This window comes from Aphelocoma coerulescens, chromosome 8, assembly GCF_041296385.1.
Source record: "Aphelocoma coerulescens isolate FSJ_1873_10779 chromosome 8, UR_Acoe_1.0, whole genome shotgun sequence".
Lineage (NCBI taxonomy): Eukaryota > Metazoa > Chordata > Aves > Passeriformes > Corvidae > Aphelocoma > Aphelocoma coerulescens.
The window spans coordinates 16,512,944-16,534,430 of NC_091022.1; the positions used below are offsets into that span (position 1 = coordinate 16,512,944).

Sequence of the window (21,487 nt, forward strand, 5' to 3'; positions counted from 1 at the left end):
AAGCACATAACCATTTTAGCTGATAAAGTACTGAAAGTATTCAGGGAAAAATGCTCGAAAGGCAGGTCCCAGTGGTGGATGGAAAGAGGCAAGTGCAACACCACTGTCATGATCCTGAGGAGACTCTTTTGGGATTTGGAGAAGGGGACGAGAGCAGGTCTCCAGCCATGAGCTAACGCTGGGCAGACAGCAGCGCTTGGTCCTTCCCTGCGAGGGTTACACTGAGCAGGGACTGCACCAAGTACCTGTGTGGGACACGGTGGCTCAAAAGAGACGACACACACGGCAGTGTGCGATGTATTGGGACTCCCAGTATCTCTCAGCTCTGTTCTGCTCTGGTGTGGACAGTTGGTTCAGGCTTACCCGGCCCTGATGCCTCCCCCAATGGGTTCTTGTTTATCTTTGATTCCAGGGCACTGTGCTTATCCTGCAGGTGGACAGGGAGGCTTTGGAAACCTGATAGACAGGTGACTCACCTATTCTGTGGTTTCGTATTTTTGCTTCTTTTCCCTTTGTAGTTAGCATACAGTTTTCTGCCATCACACGCAAGTTAATTCTACCCTTTGTATCCATAATCACTGTCTCTTCCTCCAGTAAACACAGAAACTTGGCAGCAGTTCTTGGAGACAAGAACAGTAGCTGCTGACATAGAAAGGATAATGCCAACAATGAGGCATTATTTTCTAGAAACTACAACAATCATAGCATGAGTGTCCAGGATGAATACCGGACCAGACACTTCAGCTATTCAAACCCAGTTCTTAGCTTCAGCAAGAAATCTCTCCATAGGAAGTGAGATAAAATAAAGGGAGTCGTGTAAGTTGCATTTTATTAGACAGAGGTGGATTTGATACGTTATATCTTAATTTTCCATTGTTCTTGTTCAGACATGTGGAGTGTACAGGTTTCCCATTTTTTAGTCAAGAAAGAAAAACACATTGCACATAGCAGCTGCATTCAACAATACAACAAGATACGGATCATTATTCACTTGAAGACTAGAAATGTACCCAGAAAATTATCAATCATTCAGTATGCTAAAATATAGATAAAAAGAGTTAATTACTGTTTAATGGTAAAATACATTAAAAAAATTCAGGCAAATCTAGAATGAAAACTTGTGACTTTCTTCAGTATGGCACCACTCTATTTTTTCATTATAAATTTGTAAAAGGCACCACACATTAAAACTGTAAAGCAAGGGAGAAAACAAAACCAAGCAACTGTCTATGATTTTCTTTCTGTACAAATACATATGTATTTTAAGGCAGGTGTTTTTATGTGCAAAATACAAGTATACAGGTAAAACCAATGTTGGTATCATATATTCTCATACTCACTTCTTTTAGTACGATTAGTGTCCAAATGTACAGTACAATGAAAACACTTTTCTCTAACAGAGCTCAAAATAGAAGGCAGGCTGGAAATATGGCCCTGATAACAATTAGGTTTTAAATCTGAAGAGCTTTTATTTAGACCCCTTAAAACATGTACAAACAGTCATTCTCTTTTTCTTTTTATCTCTTCCTTAAGAAAGGTCCATATCAACTTGTTCACTATATCAGGTTGATCCTGCTGGAGCCAATGACTGGCTTCTGATAAAATAGTTAATCTGAAATGATTTTTAACATAAATCCTTGTAATTTCTGCCATCTCAACTTCCATAAATGCATCTCTTTCTCCCCATAACAGCAGGGTTGGCATGATGACTTCATGGTGCTGCAGAGGTAGGCAGCTTTGAAAATAAAACACACTTAGTTAGGTCTTATTTTAATAAAAAAATCACCAAGACATATTTCAGTCAACACAGCTTTTGAAATCAATGCAGTGAATCTCACTGTAAACTTTCTAGGTTCCATGGTATCTTCTACAATACCAAAAAACCACTGTGACTCCAAGTTCTACCAAAATGACCTGCTTAAACTTTCAGTAAAAAATAATTATTTTGTCTTAATACAATTATTTAAAATTGAGTATTTTATAAATATTACCTCATACTACAGTCATTATGAAAGATACAAGGATCTAGAATGAAAGACTTTTCAGCATTAACCCATCAGAATTTATTCCAGCACATTTCAAAGATGCTAAAAAATTTATCTAAGCTTGAATTACTTACTTTTACTTACTTACAGACTAGCTATGACAATTCAAAACAGATTCCATCTGATCAGATACAAATCTTTATTATATTAATGCAAAACCAGGATTGTTTTAAACCAGTAAGGTATAAAAAAGATTTCCTGAATAAACTTTTATGATATATGTAAGTACTAGTTTTAAACTTAGCAGTTAGTTAAGAGACTCTGCTCTGTACAAAGAGGAAGACAAAGCAGATGACATTTCTTAGTTTAAAATAAGACAAAGAAATTGAGACTTTGAAGACATTCTGCGTCTCTGCTTACATTAGAAGTCAATAAATGTTAATAAAAGATCACTTTAGATAATAATTTCATTTTGATTGATGAATTACAAAAATTCTTGAAATGGCCTTTTTTACCAGTGGATTTAAATCTCATTTTGCAAACAACCTGATGTCACCCACTGAACCACATCTTATTCGTAGTACCAATTTAATAAATTGATAATCTGGTGATCTGATTCAGTGCATTTAGACTAATCTCTTTATCTTTTAATCCAGTATCTTGGATCTCTTCACTATTAACATGTGTGTGTTTTCACTACTGTAGAGTTTACTGTTTTGTGCCTTGCAAGATTTGTAGCCTCACTTAGGTAAACTCTATCAGGCTTTTTACAGGCTTTTTTGGTCACTTTTCATTGCCTGTGAACTACACTATATTTCTGTTCAGTCTGGAATACAGGAAATGGTATCATGCCTGAAGTTTCTAGAAATCACCTTTAATAATGATTAATACACAGATTTCACATTTAGAAAGAGAAGTTCCATTATTAAAGTTTTTGAAAAACACTCAAACATTCATACTGCATTGTTATACAGTTTCTCTGTAAACAGTGAAGTACTTCTGAACTTATAAGAGAACTGATCCCATTTTCTAAACAAATAGCGTATCAGAAGAAATTCAAGTTCCAGCTTCTTACCTATCTTTCTTAACCAAGCATGATAGAAAAACTTTATGGATTTATTCTCAAAGTGTTTGTATTTAATGTATAGTGATGGGAATGACCAATGTGCTATGTAGGAAAAGATGTGTTGGTGATGGATGGAAGTAGGTTATTTCAGTCATCTCTTTGGAAATAACATTCCAGAAAAATCAGGCTCTGAAGAATGAAACTCCAAGTGGATAGAAATGTGTTGGAAACCTTTAATATGTAGGTCACCAGTATCAGCTCACTGGGAGTTATGGTGAATACAAGTCATTAGCATCCAAGTGCTGCTTAATGACTTAGATGAGAGAAAGGAAAAATTGCAATCCAGTTTTCACATTTCACAATTCCCATCCCATAAGGTGTGACCATCAGAACTGGTGGCAAGAACTGAATGACTGATCTTTTCTTTCCAGCCCAAAGCCTGCTGCATTGGGGCTGATAGCACCTAAACAAGGTTCTCTGAATTCAGTACAGGTGTACTTTCATTAGAAGAATAAAGCAAACAAGGCACAAACAAACACACAACAACCACAGAGGAATTAACAGCTGTGAAGATACTTTCTGACTTATAACTGATACTACGCTTTCTTTTTGAGTCTGAAAAGGCCTGACACAATAGTTTAAACATTCACAACTCTTTCATTTGTCTCATGTCACTCCCAGAGCAATTCAGCTATCACAGACACATCACTGCTGCTGTCAGAGGAGCATCTGGCTAATGTGCACACGCAGTGATGCGAGGTGCTGTGGCCAATGGAACGAGCAGGGCTCGGGGCACTCACGCCTCTGCAGCACCTCATTAGCCCTGCCCCGGGGGCTCCTGCAGAGCAGCTGCAGGGCCAGGGAGCCGCTGGGCAGCCACACAGCCCCGGCACCCTTGGACATCCCAGCTGATGTCATTGACTGCTCTCTGCACAGCTTTAAATCAGTGTACTGTTACCAGCACAGCCATCTCATTTATTCCCCATTGTCAGCCATGCTTGGGGTTAGCTTTCTGCTTTCTTCTTCCAGTTCTGTCTCAGCTTGTACAAGACAGCACCTAGCTCAGATCCCTGCTTTCCTCACAGTATTTTCCCTGCTGATTGCTCTCCTGATAGTGACAGCATGGATGGCACAGAAAGAAAAATGGCAGTAAATTTGGACCATGGAAAATGAAAAGATAATCGACTTCAAATATCTACTGCCTGAGTTTAGGGAAAGAAGGGAATAGTCATTTTAAAGGATATTGAGAAGCTGGTCTTGTGTTAGAGAAGCATGCAGGACATTTATCACTGCTGAAGACTGGAGACAGTAAAGGAAAAACAAGTTCAATGCCACTCTTCTTGATACAGTCCTTCAAGTTAGTGCTATAAGTAGAATACATGCAGAGTTAAGACCTTCTGGCCCTGTTTTTGGTAGATTAAAAATGGGTGTCAGTCTCTAAGGCCAAGCCAACTCCTTTCAGGAAAGTTAAAACCATTAGAAAACTGTTTGAGAAAATAAAATAAATATTAATCTTGAAAAAATATTTCCCATTATGATGCTATCTCTGTTTTACTCTATGAAGTGAGTCTGCTAAGACCAATAAAGGAACAAAAAAACCTCAAACCCAAACCAAGTTAGGTTAGTGTTAGTTATAAAAAAACCTCTCCCACCTTTCTGAAAAACATAAATAGCTGAAACACAATAAAATTGTGTCAGATATGGTTTTGTAAAGTTACAAGTGAGGGTAACATACTTGGATGCCATGTCATCTAGTAGTATGTAACAATAAGCTCTTGATAGATATTATCATAACTTAGTATGAATTGTAATGCAAACAATTAATTGATGTTAATTTTTAAAGTATTATTTAGAGGTGGATTTTTGGGATTGCCACAGGGGCTGTGCATGAGGAAGGGTCTTTGCTTTACTAGATTTTGAAACAAAGATTTTCCTTATGTGCACTCTGCTTGTTTTATGTGCACTCTGCTTGTTTTGCCGTTTTGTGTGGACACCTCACAGAACACACCTGGCCTCTCACTGCTGAACCGGGCCTGTGGCCGACCTAGTGAAGCCCATTCCTGGCTTCAGGAACACACCTGGGGTTTTCCCTCTCTGTTTCAGCGGCAGGAGAGGAGCCGCAGTAACACTTTTGAGCTCCAGGGGACTCTCTAGAGTATTTTCCTTCATTTGGGAATATTATACTGACCTGAAAATAGTTCTGTAATGGTTAATGGGTCCTGTTAATGCTCCAGGTTGTGAAAAGACATAGAGATAAGCTTCAATATCTTCTGCAGTTAATCTGCAGCCTTTCCTTCCAATTCCAGTGGCCTGGCTGGTAAATAAACTTTTCAGAACCTATAAAAGCAAGAAGAAAAAGCTATTATGTCAGATAGCTAGAAAATGTGATTTCTCTCCTTCAACAGGACACATCTTTCTAAAATCAGTTTATGCATATTTATAAATCTATTTATGTTCAAAGTATAATGAATGGTTCAAGTGGGTTTTTAGAGAGCTACGTGTAAAGCACAAGGTAAACATCTTGAGTATAACTTATTTCAGAATAATCAAGTATAGAGAAATACCAGTATTACCAAGTTACTGCATCCTCATCTGCCACCTGTGACAGGCAAGGCAAGTGCAGGCACATACTTTTTTTTTTGGGATGGACCCCAGCAGGTGACAGGGCAGGAGGGAGGATGATTCATGACCTCCCAGCTGGCTGTGCCCTATGTGTGCAGCACAGGGAGCTCTGCATGGGGGCTGTTGGTGTGCAGGAGGGTGTATCCTGCAGCTGCTGTGTCCTCTTCTATCGGCTTGTAATTATATTTAAGGTTATACAAGGTGTTGGCCTTGGCTTCTCAGGCAGAATTAACCACCTGGCTGAATGTGATGCCCGGACTCCCACACTGCCTGCCCTGTGGCAGACTCTGAGAGATAAGAGGATGTCCCACTGCACACACGAGCTTCAGATAAGGCAGCAGGGATTCCCCAGGCACCAATGATGTCCCACTGGTATGGGCACAAGTAAAACCAGCTGACTCTCTAGGTGGAGTAATGCACTGCAGTGCTGGAGGTTAAAAGTATGTCCCTCAGCACCTCCCAGAAATACAGAAGTAAGAGTTAATCTCAGAGACTCTAAGTACTTGTATCCTACTTTATATACAGCTTAAGAAGAAAAATCAGGAAGCTCTGTATTTTTTTCAGTAATTATAACTACATCAGAAGGGATCAATGTAGGTGGCAATTCTTCCATTAACTCACAGTTACATACATAAACAAGAGCATTCATTTTGCTCACCTTGAAATCATTTAGTGTAAACATGAATTCAGGAAACCATGGCATTTGGAAAAAGAAGTAGTAACCAGATTTAATCAATTGTGATGGATGTCGTAGAATGTATTCTGAAACAAAAATGTCCATGAATTAAAAATGAAAACTGATGGCTCAAACAAAATCACTATTAATATTACTATTTTTTAAACTTAAAGGAATGTTTTAAAAATATTACATTAAAGTATGCTGTGTGACAAAAGATGATTATTGTTTCAGGAGTAAATATATGATGTCACCATTAGAAGATACTTCTTTTACAAATGTTAGTACAAACAGCCAGCAAAACAAAAGTTTGCCAGAGATTAGGTGAGGACAGCAACACTGGAGAGTTTAATTGCATGGTAGGTTTTCACCTAGAGAACTATTTGTGTAGCTAGTCCAAAGCATTTTTTCCCAGATATGGAGTAAAAGGCCTAAATAGGTATTTCTCTCATCAATGATGTGATGCACATGAATCTGTAGATGATGATCCACTGACATTCTAAAGACTGCATCACTCCTGTTCATAGAAGTATAGAATTTTTCTAACAGCGCCTTCTTGGCAATTTCAAGAACTGTAATCAAGGTTACATAGAGTCATTTTTTAAAGATTTTTACAGTCATCTTTAAAGACATAGGAGCATATATAGCAAAAGAAAATTATATCTATAACAAATTTGCACTGACTTTTTTTAAAATTGTAAATCTGTGTCTCCAATGAGTTTCAAGAGCCAACATGGACATTCAAATACCTAACTCCCTCAAAGCAAGCACACAATGTGTGCAGGTGCTAGGAATTCTAGAAATTATCCTTTACAGGTGCAAATTCAGGAATGTAAAACTGCATTCCCAACACAGGACGTATCTCTGAAATACTAATTCTGACAGTGAATAAAAATGAGTTTTAAGCTAACATAAATTGAAGTGTTAGCTATCTTCTAAACTTTCCTATCTTATACATTCTTAAATTGCATTACCCATTATATTTTTCCTGAGGGACCACTGTCAGCACTGATCACATTAGTTTTCTGTACTATTTATAAACTCTGTATTTTCTTTTAATCCACAGTAGAATAAATTTGATGTAGTGAGAATTTATCAAGCTACAGAACAGATATTTTAGTTCAACAAATATACAAACAAATACTATAATAAAATACTACTGTCTTCTCTACAGCCTCGCTCCTGCTCTCAGTGAAAACTCCTGCTTGCTTGTGTGGTGAACACAGCTCTCCAAGGGTAAGTGTGGATTAACTACTTGGCAGATGTTCTTTAGTATCTTAGAAAAGTGCCCAAGAACACTGTGAGAACAACAAATGTGGATGGTTCTGATCCCATGATGGTGTAAGGTCAGATTTACATTCAATTGAAATAAAAATTAAAGCTGCACTGAATATTCTCAGCTATTTCTGGGGAAATGGGGTAACTTTTTAAATGGAGATAGGGTAAAGCCAGCAACTGAAAAAATTAAAAGTAGTGACATAGTACTTTCATTTTCATTACTGAATGTTGATATAATTCCTATGAAATGTTTTGTAACTCTGAGTCATAGACAAACTCAACTCTATCACACAACAAACTGTGAAACAAGTTCTTGTTTCAGCACAGTACTAGTATATTCCTGAGCATCTAGTAAGTAGTCTGGAAAGACTGTCTTCTTCCAATGAATATTGTACCAGATCATAAATCGTCACTTGTCACCTCAATCAGGATTTAATTCTAATGTCTGATTAATATTTATACAAAGGCAGGTTTATGAAGATTTAATAATGCAGTGTGGCCTTTACCAAAGTGTAATACAATATACACCCCTCTTCAGGAATTTTATCCTGATAAAGTGAAACAAAACAGATTCATATGTATGAAAATTGTTTGTGGACCCTCAAGGATTAAAAAAACAGCGGTAACTTTTGTTGCAAGCATTCCCCCTTCCTACAATAAATCTATTTCCAGAAGTCAAATAAATACTCGATATCTTACTGCTTCGTAAAATACAGTCCAGACAGTGAGAGCCGTAGAGTACTGGCAGCTCATCTACTGAACATTTAAAGGGGCAGGCTGTTGGTTCTCAAAGTAAACACCATCATAACCAAAATGCAGATACGTTGGATTAACAAAGGTTACTGTAAAACTTACCTGTAAATACAGAAGGATGAGGGAAATTAACCACAATCAGCTTAGTCACCATTTCAGGGTAACATATAGCCACTAACCAAGCGATCATTCCTCCCCAGTCATGGCCAATCAACACACACTTGTTGTATCCTACCACATGAACACAGATACATGCTTTTATTTCAAAGGCATTAGTATCCATAGAAATTATCACATATAATAAAATCATTATTGGGCTAAATAGCTGATTCAGGACATTTATTAAGGTAACTTTAATACTGCACTGCTTCTGTTACTAATGGTCAGAAAAAATAGGGCACTGTTATAGTTTAAAAATGTATAAATACTTAAAATTATTTAATTGGACTTCATTAAACTTTAACTATACTACCTCCATGTCAAATTAAAGTCACTCAGTATCCAGATGGCCACCCTGTTCACATCTTGGCCAATGCAGGGTCAGACAGACACTTCAATCTGCAGTCATTATAACACACGTACACTTACCATGTTGAGGGAGTTTGGAGTTTGAAACTGCAGACAAAAAGACTGAGCAATCTCCTGAGCACCTCCAGAACAAAATTAATCTTAATGAATTTCTCCGAATATGAGAGGTTAAGCACTCAACGCCATCATGATGCAAAAAGTGGGCATTATACTTAATGGCGATATATATATAGCATGTATATACACTCCCATTTATATACTTAGGAGGCCTGTAGCTTTTCTCCCTAAGCTGTTTTGTTGGCAATTTTTTAAGCTCTGGACATTCACATACTTATTCTTTCATCAATAAAAATGGTATTATTTTAGCAGGAATAGAAGGGGCATGGGCAGGATAGTGACCAAATGTTTTGAAATCTTTACTATTCCTTCTTTAACCACTGCTGGAAAACATACTATAGTGTCAGATATTATCACCCTCCTCATCGAGGATTGGAATGTTGAGCACACAGACTACAAATGAAACATATAAAAGCCAAGATGTTTAGAATTCTGACATGAGTTTGGACACAGCTGTCAAAGAACCTTATAAACCCTCTTGGACAGAAATCTTTTGGAGCACTTTTGATATAATTGAGTCCTCCAAAAGAATTTAAGTTGGGATTAGGACAAACAAAGATAACAAGCCTCTGAAGTGCTTTTTCCAAAAAATTTTAAATCTCTCTTAAACTGAATTATGCTGAGAGCACTTCTCAAGCATAACCATGGCATTACCAGGGAGATTAACACAACCAGCAAAGGCTGGAAAGTCTCAACACTATGTGAGGACTGCCTGCCCAATCTTTTGCCAATACTTAAACACCACAAGTAAAGCAAATCCTAAATTCAAATATCAGAACTTGAATCACTGCTTTATTATTTCTTCATATGAAATGAAGTAAGTTGTTTTACTATTGCTAGAGTATGCAGGGAATTAAAATGATTCAGAGAATGACAATCTAGTCCCTTGAGTTGCTCTTGGTGTGGAAGGGAAATACCCCTCACCAGGGGTTACAATTTATCACCCAAACAGGGACACTTCAAACTCAACTCGAGGGGTGAATTTTGCACTTCAGCTCTAGACCTTTACACTGTATTTTCCACAGAGAGCAGTGTGTCCCTCATTCTCCCTTCTGCTCTCACTGTTGTGTAAGACAGAGTGATTTGGCTCTTGAGAACTGACTATTGTGCAGTAGTATTTTTGGAGGGCTTTTTAGTTTTTTTTAAATACAGCAGATGTACTCTCATCATCTCTGTATAGCCCACAATATTTATTATGTCTTCTTTGTGCAAAAAGAATGTCATCTGATATAAATTCTTTCATCTGCAAGTGCTTTAAGACTCTAACTCAGAATATTATGCACTAAGTACAAGTGGTTGGGAAGAAAGACTTCTTAGGGAAAAAGACCATACACTTGTACTGCTGGATTTTACAGCACATAGGATTTTTTTAAAAAACTCATGACAGAAAAATCATCTTTACATATTGCTTATACTGACATACAAATTGTAATTAGAAAACAACCCTTTTTCATTTATAATAGTCCACACATATTAGTGTCCTTAGATTTATAGCTCTGTAATGTGTATATATTTTTTAAAAACCCAATGCTAGATATTTATGTTTTTTTCATAGAAAATCATGTCATTTATGAGTCAAGTAGGTTTTCTTCTACTAACGCACCTAGAGATTCCAAAATATCCTTTATGTCTGCTATCAGGCAATCTAACTTGTAATTTTCTTTGTGAGGAGGAGCATCTGTTTCTCCATAACCTCTCAAATCCAGGGCCACCACTCGATATTCACTTTTAAATTCCCGCAATTGATGGCGCCAAGAATACCTAAAAAAGGGGAAAAAAAATTGGAGTTACAAGGTCAAGCAGTATGATACCAAAAATGTACTCAATGCTTTTGCACCCAAATATTTGAGGGTAAACTAGCATGGCTTTGTTTGCAATGAGATTATTTTTCCTTTCTGTGCTGTGCTGATGACCCTTTGTGGCTGCAGTAGTTTTGTGCTCCCTTCTTGAATTCCCCAATAACAAAGTGCAGCTGCCAGAAGTGGGGCATGGCCAGAGCCAGGGTTTTTCAATTCCTGGAGTCTGGCACAGTCCCCTTTGCTGCAAAGGAAGCAGACATAAACCAAACCACTGGGAGGATTATTCTGTTTCATCCTTGGAGCCATAGTAGCTTCAAAAAGTAAGGTCTGAAAAGCTTTCTCTTCTCCCTTACTCACAGCCATGTTTTGATGGAACAGGGACACATGCCCTGAAGCATGGTTCATTTTTTTACTCTATTCAGAAAAAGAACGTCAGATAATTCATACACTAAATAAACCAAAGAAAGAAATTCAGCTAATAACAAATGATCTTGGTGAAGTTTATAGGATTTATCCTGGGTACACTTTCATCTGTGTCTCTGTACCAGAACTGCTGCTGAGCAAGCTCTCTCAATGTGTTGCTGCTAGACAAAGTATTTCTTCCTTGTGTTTCTATGGAAAAGAGTCATAACATTACATACATCAAAAGACATACAAAATCAAGAACTCGGGCAAAGGCCTGGGCTATTCCTCACTCTGGAACAGTATGCAGTGACTAGATGTGTGTTATGAAGCAAAAATAAAAATAAAATGGTGGGTCTTACCCTGCAAGAACTACCTGCCCTTCAGCTGTTATTGAAACCCAATCTATTTCAGAATAGCCAGTACCAAGACAGACATGGCCTTATCTTACATTGTAATAGAAAGATACATGAAAAACATGATCCCTCTGTGTTAGGATCTAGCTTTTACTTCTGCTTGTTTCAACAGTTTCACAGAAAGGCTATATAACATTTGGATCATTGGTGGTTGTAAGAGTGATGCACAGAATTCTACCTTAATCCAAACAGTGTCTGTATCAGACCATGGGCTCTTCCACTTTACCTTTGTCTCCAGCCTGTTAGGGACTTTGAACTTAAATAATGTTACAGGAACACTCAGTCATACGAATCTGTATTCATATAAACAAAACAGTCAGAACATTTTCATTTCAGTGCCATATAATGCTCAGACAATCCTGCGATCCCCAGGAATGAATTTTTAAAAGGCATTATATAATGACTTGGAAGCTGAATTTGCCATGGTAACTGTTGCAGCTATTCTATATAAGTAAGAAGTAAGAACCAGGCCCATAAATAAATAAATAAATCAACTATTTTTGTTTTCAGAAAATGTCTACAAGCTATTCTCATCCTCTGTTTTCACAACAGCCCATCACTCTCCAAATGTCTGACCTATCAAATGGGTAGGTTTTATATTCAAAGAAACCCTTTTACTCCATATCATATGTAACTATTGGGCAATTGCTTTGCAAGCAGAATTTGGAAATGTTATTAATGCCTCCATGTTCATAAGGTTGAATCTATTTTGAGACTTTCTGATCACATTCTTTCTAAAAAGCAAGTTGTATAAAATGAAGCTGCTCACACACAACTTATAAGTACTCAGCTGCCTCAACACATTATGTCCAATTTAAAGTATTTTATTATTGACCTTCCACAATATATTGATTTTGAAGTTCTTATGCATCTAAAACACTTATTGGCTCTGGTGCATTATATTCTTTAGTGATCTTTCATCTTCAGACATTCTTTATCACTCTTAGTGGTCAGTATTGTCTGGTTATATTTGTCCTATTTATAACCTTGAGACATTTGAAGGCAGAGGATTTGCTAAAATTAAGAACTGGAATTGTGAATCATATCCTTTTTATTTTCCTAGACAAACAATACAGATTTGATGCTGCTTTACATCTCTCTTAAATTGTGGTTATTTTATCTTGTGCTCTCAGAACAATCACTATTCCTGAATGAAAAAGTCTTCACTGATTGAATGAACAACCCAACATGAGAATTGGTAATGTGACTGGTTTACAGACTATTAGTATGTAGTATTATTTTTAAAAACAGTGATAGAAATGATGCTATTGGTGGTCCCAGTGACCTATGTAACAGGTTTTTTATTCACCCTTTTGAATGGTCAGACAATACAATATATTACCTGTCACTCGTAGCATGACTCGATATTCTAAAATGTAAGAAAGACTTTCGGCTTTTTAAAGATAATATACCTGATATCAGTAGAATATGTATATGAAATGCTAATTTTGCCAATACTCTTCCCCCTGTAGGGCAAATCAGCTGCAGTCTCACTGCCTGACTGTGTTAGAATGTGCTTTATGCAAGATATGCATAATGTTTGAATAGAATATGCACTGCCCCATCTAACTGTCCTTTCAATCAAAATTTACAGCTTTAATAATTTTAGTATTAGAACAATGTACTTCTTTAACTTAAACATAAATTTAACTTAACATAAATGTGATTCTGCCCCTTCACCCTGAAGGGTGTTAGTACCTAGGGGAAATTGCTAGGGGAAGAGAACTGACCTCTTTTCTACCTGGGTGAGTTTAGCATGGTATGACCTGAGTACAGATTGAAAGATCACAGTTCCAACAGTGGCCTCTAGCCCCTTAGCTGAGTTTGGAAAGGAAAAGGATCATTTACCTTGCTGAATTCCTGGCATTTGTACTTCCCTTATTCCCTTACTGTTTTTTCCATGCAGGTTCTGTAAGCCATGCTTCACTAGTTAAACCTGACAATGACAGCCTGAGCAATTTAATTAAATCATTGGACACATGACTGCTTTTCATTGTTATAAACAAACATTTAGGATTGGGTTTGATTCATCATTCATCTCGTGATGAACTAATAATAGAAGCTTTTTCCCAGAGTAGCATTTTGAAATTAGGCTGCACAATAGCCTATAGAACTCACAGTTCTTTCCCTCCCCCAGTTAAAAATTAACGTATAGTATTTTTAATAGATGGAGCAATCCATATTACACTTAACATATAATGGATCCTTAGTTTAACACCCTCTGCTACAATTCATAAGTTTAGCCATATAGTACAAGTACTATCCACACAGAAAATTTGTTCAAAACTAGCAATTCCTTCACAAAGTTTGCAGGAAAGGATACATACCTAAGGAAAAATGGATTGACAGTACAAAAAAGATGGTTGGTTTGTATTAGTCTGAAGGAATTTTTTTGTGGATGCTGCAGCTAAAAAAAAACATTTCAGTGGTTCATTGCCTACTAAAACTTCATGCCATTAGTTAGTACTCATAAATACATATAAGGGATCACACTGGGGATATTTAAGCAGAGATGTTCACCCTGGGGTATCATATGCAGCCTCTTTTATAACAGAAAATCATGAAGGGAGTTTTACCAGAATTCTGGAAAGCCATGAAGCAGCAGCATGAGTGGTTTTCCCCTTTCTCCAGCAGCCACATAGTGGAATCGTAACCCTGAATCCTAAAAAAAGAGAAAAAGGAGTGTTTTTATTGCTCCATAGAACTGCTATTTTGGGATTCGACAATGATGACAGTTTCAGACCATATTTTAAGAAACAATATATTGCACCTACAAATATCAAATTATCAGTTTTGAAGCTGAAGCCTTCTGCACTTCTGAGATCAGGTATCTGCTACACACTGGCAATGCTGAGTATCCCACACCCTGGACACCATAGCTTCTTCCAGGAAGGAGCATCTCTACTACTTGCCAGGCTGTGTGCCTGTGTGCCAGTCCAGCCCTGAGCACACCTGCGCTTCTGACAGAGCACTGCCTGGCACAGCCACTGGGAAATGCAGGTTACTGTCAAAGCAAGAACATTGCTTTCACACAGACACCAGTCACGTGCTTTACAGAAAGACTTTAAAAGGCAGCATACTTTAAATGCACTTTCAATCTTTCAGTCAGATGGTAAGATTATGCAACTATTTAAAACCATCACATTGCATTCTGGCATGATAAAGGACCATGTGGATTCTTAACAACCAAAAGCAATCAAAATTAAGTAACTAGAAAGCAAGTAGTTTTTGCTAGTTTTTACTGTTCTAGGTTTCAGACTCACTTCAGAAAATTAAGCTTCAATGTTATAATCTTCTTTCTGCCTTGTCAATAGTCACTTTTTCTGATTGATCTTTTAAGAAAATGGGTCTTAGGATAATTACAAGCAGGCAAGTTACTTATTGCAGAAGCTGAACACTGAAATGCTATTGAATTGAATGGATGTACACAAGCTTACACTGACTCAAGGTCAAATCCAGTAGAATTTAAATAAACTGTGATTATGACCTAGACATTTTACTGAATTCTGACACAAGTGGATACAGAAGTTGGGAGTTAGCTCAAAAAATACTGTTTAGAAGTCATGTGAAAGAAACTGCAGGAAGGAGGGTTGTACAGCTCCTGAACAAATGTCAAAGCCTGCACTGTCTCTGCTATTTCAAAGAAAGAAAGAAAAAAACCATGCCTTTGCTGCACATCAAGAGCTAATACCAGGGCAAGGATCACAAAAGCATACAAAAAAGGTTTTCTTGCCAAAGATGCTTCAAATGTTCTGAGATATCTTGATACTCATAAGTCACTAACGAGCTACAAAACCATTAACTTACATTCCGATTCTTGAAAGGGCTCTGAAGAGGGAACTATTTGGATTTTTTATACTTGCTCGGGATGTAATAGGGACTTTGCTCAGTTTTGCCCCTAATCACACTGATATTTCGCCTCTGGGATGCCAACGAACTTGAAGTCCCTAGAGGTAAAAGTAAATTCCTAGCAAATTTTGGGGCTATTACCTCATCTGTATAATTCTCCAGATCCCTCTGCCTTTGATCCTTTTATATTTTAAAAAGTAGAATTTTCTCAGTCTCCTTCCACAGTTTCTTATTTGGTGAGTAGGGGGTAAGCCCTCCTCCATGTTGCTTCTTTCAGTCAGTGTCCTCTTGGGATTTACCCTCCGTGTTTTTATTTTAATCTATTTATTGCTTTTAAGGACCTCCCCTTTACTCATGAAAATTCAATCGTCACTTGTACAGCAGCAGTTTAAATATCACATGGCCCAAACTAAGCCCATCCTCGACTTTTTCAGTTGCTGCTGTTCCCTTTTATCCACCCCCCAGAACAGACATAGGATGTTGCCACCTTTTCTAACACTGACTGTTTGCTTTATTGAAATCTGAATGGATTTGTAGGATGTATGTGTTTGGAAAGTAATCCATTAGCCTGCTGTTATCCAACAGCAAGAGTTTCTTATTTCCTGAAATGAGTGATCGACTGTGATATTGACAGCGATTCGATTTGCCCCCAAATGCTCTTCTATTACTGTCATACCCCTCTCACTTCTCCAGCAGCCTGTTCATTTACTGCTTCGTGCTACAGGAAAAAAGAACATGTCATATGAGTGAAAAAGCCCACACATGCCTCCTAATGATGTTAGCAAAAGAAAACAAGCAAATCATGGCAAACTGAGGCTCAGTAATTTATATTAGTACTGCCTGGCATGAAACCATCTGCACAGAACCCTGGGAACAGAGATCTTTGTGCTTATTTTATGAAAAATAGCACTTGACAAAACTTGCTGTGCATTCTCTGCTCACCTATAACTGCAAAAGAAACCTAGCTAATACAACTTCATTTAGAGCATTTGGTAAAGGAGTAAATCACAGGTAGAGACCTGAGACAAGTACCGAAATTGTTTGGTGGCTTAAACTGCACAACCTGAGGTCAGCAATTAGCTTCTTACTCTACGTTTTCTCTCAAACAGTGATGCACGAAACGAGCTCCAGGGTGCAACTGGGCAAACCGTAAATACCAGAGAGAGCAGAGGCGGTGCAGGGAGCGGTGGACTGCGGGAGACCCGGGGCCGACGAACCCCTCAACACCCACCCAGGGCTCCGCACCCGGGCCGGCCGGGCACCGCGTCCTCCTGGCCTGAGGCCCCGCAGCCGGGCCGGGCACGGCTCCGCTCCCCGGGCAGTGCGGGCAGGCGCTGGATGCGCGCAGCTGTGCGAGCACGCACGGCAGGACAGGCAGGGGTGCCATGCACAGCGCAGCCCACGCACAGCACAGCTCACCCCACACAGCAGGGCAGGCAGGGGTGCCATGCACAGCGCACCCCACACAGCAGGGCAGGCAGGGGTGCCGTGCACAGCGCACCCCACACAGATCGCAGGCAGGGGTGCCGTGCACGGCGCACCCCACACAGCAGGGCAGGCAGGGGTGCCATGCACGGCGCACCCCACACAGCAGGGCAGGCAGGGGTGCCATGCACGGCGCACCCCACACAGCAGGGCAGGCAGGGGTGCCATGCACAGCGCACCCCACACAGCAGGGCAGGCAGGGGTGCCGTGCACAGCGCGGGGGTGGCTGCCTGCGCGCCCAGCAGGGCCCGCTCTCCCCGCCCGCGCCCTCACCTTGATGCGGACGTAGCAGTGGGTGCCCAGGGAGGGGTCGTTGAGGCAGGAGGGGGGGTTCTCCCGCACCACCCAGCGGAAGGTCTCGCCCGGCCGCCGGCCGATGCTCCAGAGCAGCCGCAGCCCGGCGATGCAGGCGCACACTCCGCAGTAGCTGTAAACCAGTGCCCAGAAGAGCAGCGCCCGGGCGGCCACCATCACCCGGCGGGCGGGCGGAGGGCACGCAGCGCCTGGTCTCGCCATCGGGCCCCGCCGCCGCCGTCCCCGCCGGCCGGGAGGGGCTCGGAGCGCCGCCGCCGCCAGGAGCCGCCCGAGTGGAGGCACCGGGAGCGGCGGCGGCGGCGCGCCCGCCCCGCGGCCCTCGCCCCGCGCCGCCGCCGGGCACAGCGCCGGGCACCCGCCCCGCACGGCCCGGGCTCGCCGGGCCCCGGGCGGCGCCTCAGGGGCGGCGGCGCTGCGGCCGGAGTCGCGCCCGCTTGCGCAGGGCTCGGCCAAGGAGGGGCTGTGCTCCCCAGATATTTGGCGGTGAAAAAGGGAGAAGACGTCCCTGGGGCGGCGGGATGTGGCTGTGCCACCTGCGCGCTCCGGCAGAGCCGCCAGACACATCGGAACGCGCTCGGAATGTCAGTGGGAGCAGCGCACCCACCACCGTGCTTGCCCCAGGCCCCGGCAGGGATCGCGCTGCACACTCCGAGCGCGCCCTTGAGCGCCCTTACCTTATTGCCGTGCTGGAGATGGATAGCGATAGGCATGGGGCCGTGTGCTTGCACCGTAGTGTTTTTCAAGACTACATTCTTTCACTGCGCCTTCACCGTTACCCATTTAGAGGTGATTTTGTAAACGTATTACAATTTTAGTTATTATATGCTATTACTAATGAATGTTTCTTAAAAAGATATCAATATAGTTGCCTAAACCTAACTTATTCTGTATTGATATCTCAACTCCTGAGGACTGACAGAGGCTGAACAATCCCCTGCCTGCTCATTAGTAAATCACTGCAAGAATACACTAAGAGGTCACCGTCTCATACAAGGCCACAGATGCCAGGGTAAGAAAAAAGGCTTGAGTCTGTCTCCTATTAACCTACTGATATGCAGGGTAAAGGGTAATTTAAAACTAGAATGGTTCACATAATCCAAAACTGTAAATAAAAGTGTAACTATATGAAGAAATTGATTTTACAGGTTATAAAAGTGCAGGTTATAAAAAATTACAGTTTATTAGCTCTAGAAGATAACAAAATGTGGACATGGTATTTGCTGACTACCAGAAAAGTATAATTGAGCTTGCATGTCAAATCCTGATCTAACTCCACAGCATGGCCTGTTTACCTTTACTCCTAATCCTTTGCTTCTCAGACTAGAGGATACAGGGCAGGTTCAAGACTTTTGGAGACCACATGAGAGTCACAGCTAATATGTAGGTTTACATGCAGCTTCTTGCCATTTGAAGAGAGCAGAGTTGTCAAATTTTACTTGAATTTAATGAAAAACAGAATTTGTTCTTGGTCCAGATGAGTGTGTAGGATTAAAACTTAACTTCCAAGAAATATTTTTGCTCTGTCCAGCAGTGCAAGTAGAAGCTGGTACAAAGACAGCATCCATCTGTTAACTCTAGGATGTGTAATTCAATGAGCTAGTTTTAAAAAAAAAATTGGATAAGCATGTATGCAGACAGAATATATACAAATTTTTCACTATGCATGGAACGTAGCTTGTAGATGACTTTTGTCTGTAATATACCAAATGCTTTCTCCTACTTGTTCTAAATTCAGACTTACAAATATAGACACTGGTGTTGAATCCTAGGCCCATTGAAGGCAGAGACAGAATTAATGCTGGTTTAAACAAGTTCAAAATTTTTCTTTTTTAGAAAATCAAGTAAAATGAACTAAAGCAGCAGAAAGGAATGTTATAAAGAACGGCCTGTTACTGCATTTTCATAAATTCATGAATTAAAAAGTTTAAACAAGTTCCAAAACCCTAATCTGAATTTATTTTCTATTACTAAAGATAACATCTTTAAGTAGCTGTAAAAAGCTGCCAAACTTCCTGTTATCAATAACACAAATGAAATACCAGCAACCTACACCAGCTGCCAACGCTGAATAACACTGTTCATGATCCCTGCTCATTGTCTGAATGCAAGCTTGACAAACTTAAGGTCAGGAGCTTTAAAAGTCAGCTGGGGAAAAAGGTGCAGGGCTGTTTAAGGCTCCTTTGTTCTCTTGGGCAAGAAGAGAAGGAACATCAGAAGCAGATGATTCAGTTCAGACACTGGCCTCTGCAGACTCCAGTAGGATTACATGAATCATGCCTACCGAGCCTGAGCTTTCCCTTCGTGCTCAGATTACTCCCACCACCAACCCTAGGATTCGCATACAGCTAATTTCTTATGCATCAGACTTTGTGCTAATGACCTTTCTTGTAGCGAAGAAGCCTTTGCAACTTCTCAATATCAGACTAAGCAGCAGCAGAATTTTCCCTGAAGTGCACCTCAGTAAACCAGTGACCCAGTTAGATAACTGAGGAGGTTTGGCAGGAGTAAAACAACCAATGCTGTTGTTTATATCACAGTAGCCATCAAATTTCTTAATAAACCAGAATGAATAACTAGAATAAATCAGAATGAATTACTAGAAAACATCCCCTAAGAAAGATTAGAAAACATGTTTGAAATCCGGGAACTGACCACAAGCTTTCACTTGCCTCCAAAGAAAGGTTGATGAAAGCCCAGTGGTAGTTTAGGCACAGCAATCACAAAATTCCAGTAGTCATCTAGAATACAAGAAGGAATAAAGATGGAACCATGATGCACCTTATTATACAAAGGTATTTGGCCAAGCTACGCAGCAGTTCTTCTACAAAGGAAGAAGCAAAGCCAATTTTTTCACAAGAATAGAACTAAGTCTGTTTTTATTTTATACATCGCTAACTACCTCAATAGTTTCATGTCACACTTCTAAATTATGCAAACCTTTTGGCTATGGAGTTTAGCTATGCCATCTTCAGGTATTGGATACGGATCCAGTATGAGAGCTGGGAAGAAGGTAGTGCTGGTGACCTAACAGTTCTGAGCAGTGTTTGCACAATGAAATTGCTGCACACCCTAATGCAGCATTTCTGGGCACCCCCACCTGTGCCACTTTAGCTGTCCTGTTTTCCAAGGAAGCTGTAGAATTCCTCTTTTATTCAGGGACATTTGCTTTGTACTCTAGGACCACACTGTCCACATATGTGGCAAACCTGTTTGTACGAGGCAAATACCTTCCACACATTTTCCAAGATTTTGCAGAAGAAAGCTTAGAATCTTCTACATGTCATATGAATAAGAAAAATTGATTGCCCCAAAAATTATTTTTCTGTCTTCCTTATATTTTGATTTTCTCATCTTCTGCTCTAAATTATTGTTCTAATGGGTGCCAAGCCAAACCAATCCCAGGGCAGATGGTCTTACGTGCCTTGACAGTGTGCTTTGCCCTCTATAAAGTGCCATCTGCCCATTTGTCTTTTGTCAGCTCAACTAATCCTGTTTCTCTGAGAGACAAAAGAGGACAACTTTGCACATCACTGATTCTGCCTCTGCCTCCAGCCTGACCAACTTATAGTTGATAGTAAGAAATTTACCATATTCCATTTTTTAGTGACAGAGGAACTTCTTAAAGCTAATAACTATCTTACCTTTCATTTATATGTAGATACAGTCTACTAGCATAGACACAAGTATACAAGTGATGCATTAAAGCAGCCGTTTTCACAATGACAAAGGTAAATGAATGGTGTAAAAGAACTTAGTACACCTTGTAACTATTAGATAACTGTTTATTTAAACAGCTTGTTGTTTGCAGGGGGCATCTACAGAAGTGGTATTCCTGCTTCTTTGAGTGTGGTCATGGCTTTGGGCAAACAGTCCTTAGAGACTTGTTACTCACATTTGGAGGCCATGTCCCTTACCTCTGGATTCAGCCTTCTGTCTGGAGACAGGAACTGATTATCCTCTCCAAGTGACTTGGAGATTGCAAATAAAGGGTTTATCAGATTAGCATTAGCACTAACATTGTGACTTTAAGCTGTCATGACAGTATAGAGTCATGGAAGCTGAAATTAGTTTTTGAAAGGACAAAAGTACCCGTTCCTACCAGCAATGCCCATATAGCCTTATAGAATGGATTCTATATACATATATATAGAATGGATTATGTATATATATAAAATTAGATCGATAGATACAATTCT

The 21,487-nt window shown here is 39.9% G+C and overlaps 1 protein-coding gene across 1 annotated transcript; it reads right to left on the reverse strand.

Moving 5' to 3' along the window:
* Positions 1-812: 812 nt before the first annotated feature.
* On the reverse strand, positions 813-17,561 carry EPHX4 (epoxide hydrolase 4). The gene is made up of 7 exons (XM_069022634.1): positions 17,250-17,561; positions 14,219-14,304; positions 10,629-10,786; positions 8,483-8,611; positions 6,332-6,435; positions 5,240-5,388; positions 813-1,735 (listed from the first exon to the last, which is right to left on the reverse strand). The coding sequence occupies exons 1-7, from the start codon at positions 17,490-17,492 to the stop codon at positions 1,501-1,503; spliced, it is 1,104 nt and encodes a 367-aa protein (XP_068878735.1). The 5' UTR covers positions 17,493-17,561; the 3' UTR covers positions 813-1,500.
* Positions 17,562-21,487: the final 3,926 nt, after the last annotated feature.

Excerpts from the sequence above, each read along its gene's own strand:
- EPHX4 (XM_069022634.1), bottom strand. The coding sequence starts at position 17,492 with ATGGCGAGACCAGGCGCTGCGTGCCCTCCGCCCGCCCGCCGGGTGATG. Across the intron at positions 10,787-14,218 it reads CATGGCTTTCCAGAATTCTG|GTATTCTTGGCGCCATCAAT; the intron begins GTAAAACTCCCT and ends CCCCTTTTTTAG. Across the intron at positions 6,436-8,482 it reads TCATCCTTCTGTATTTACAG|AATACATTCTACGACATCCA; the intron begins GTAAGTTTTACA and ends TTTTTGTTTCAG.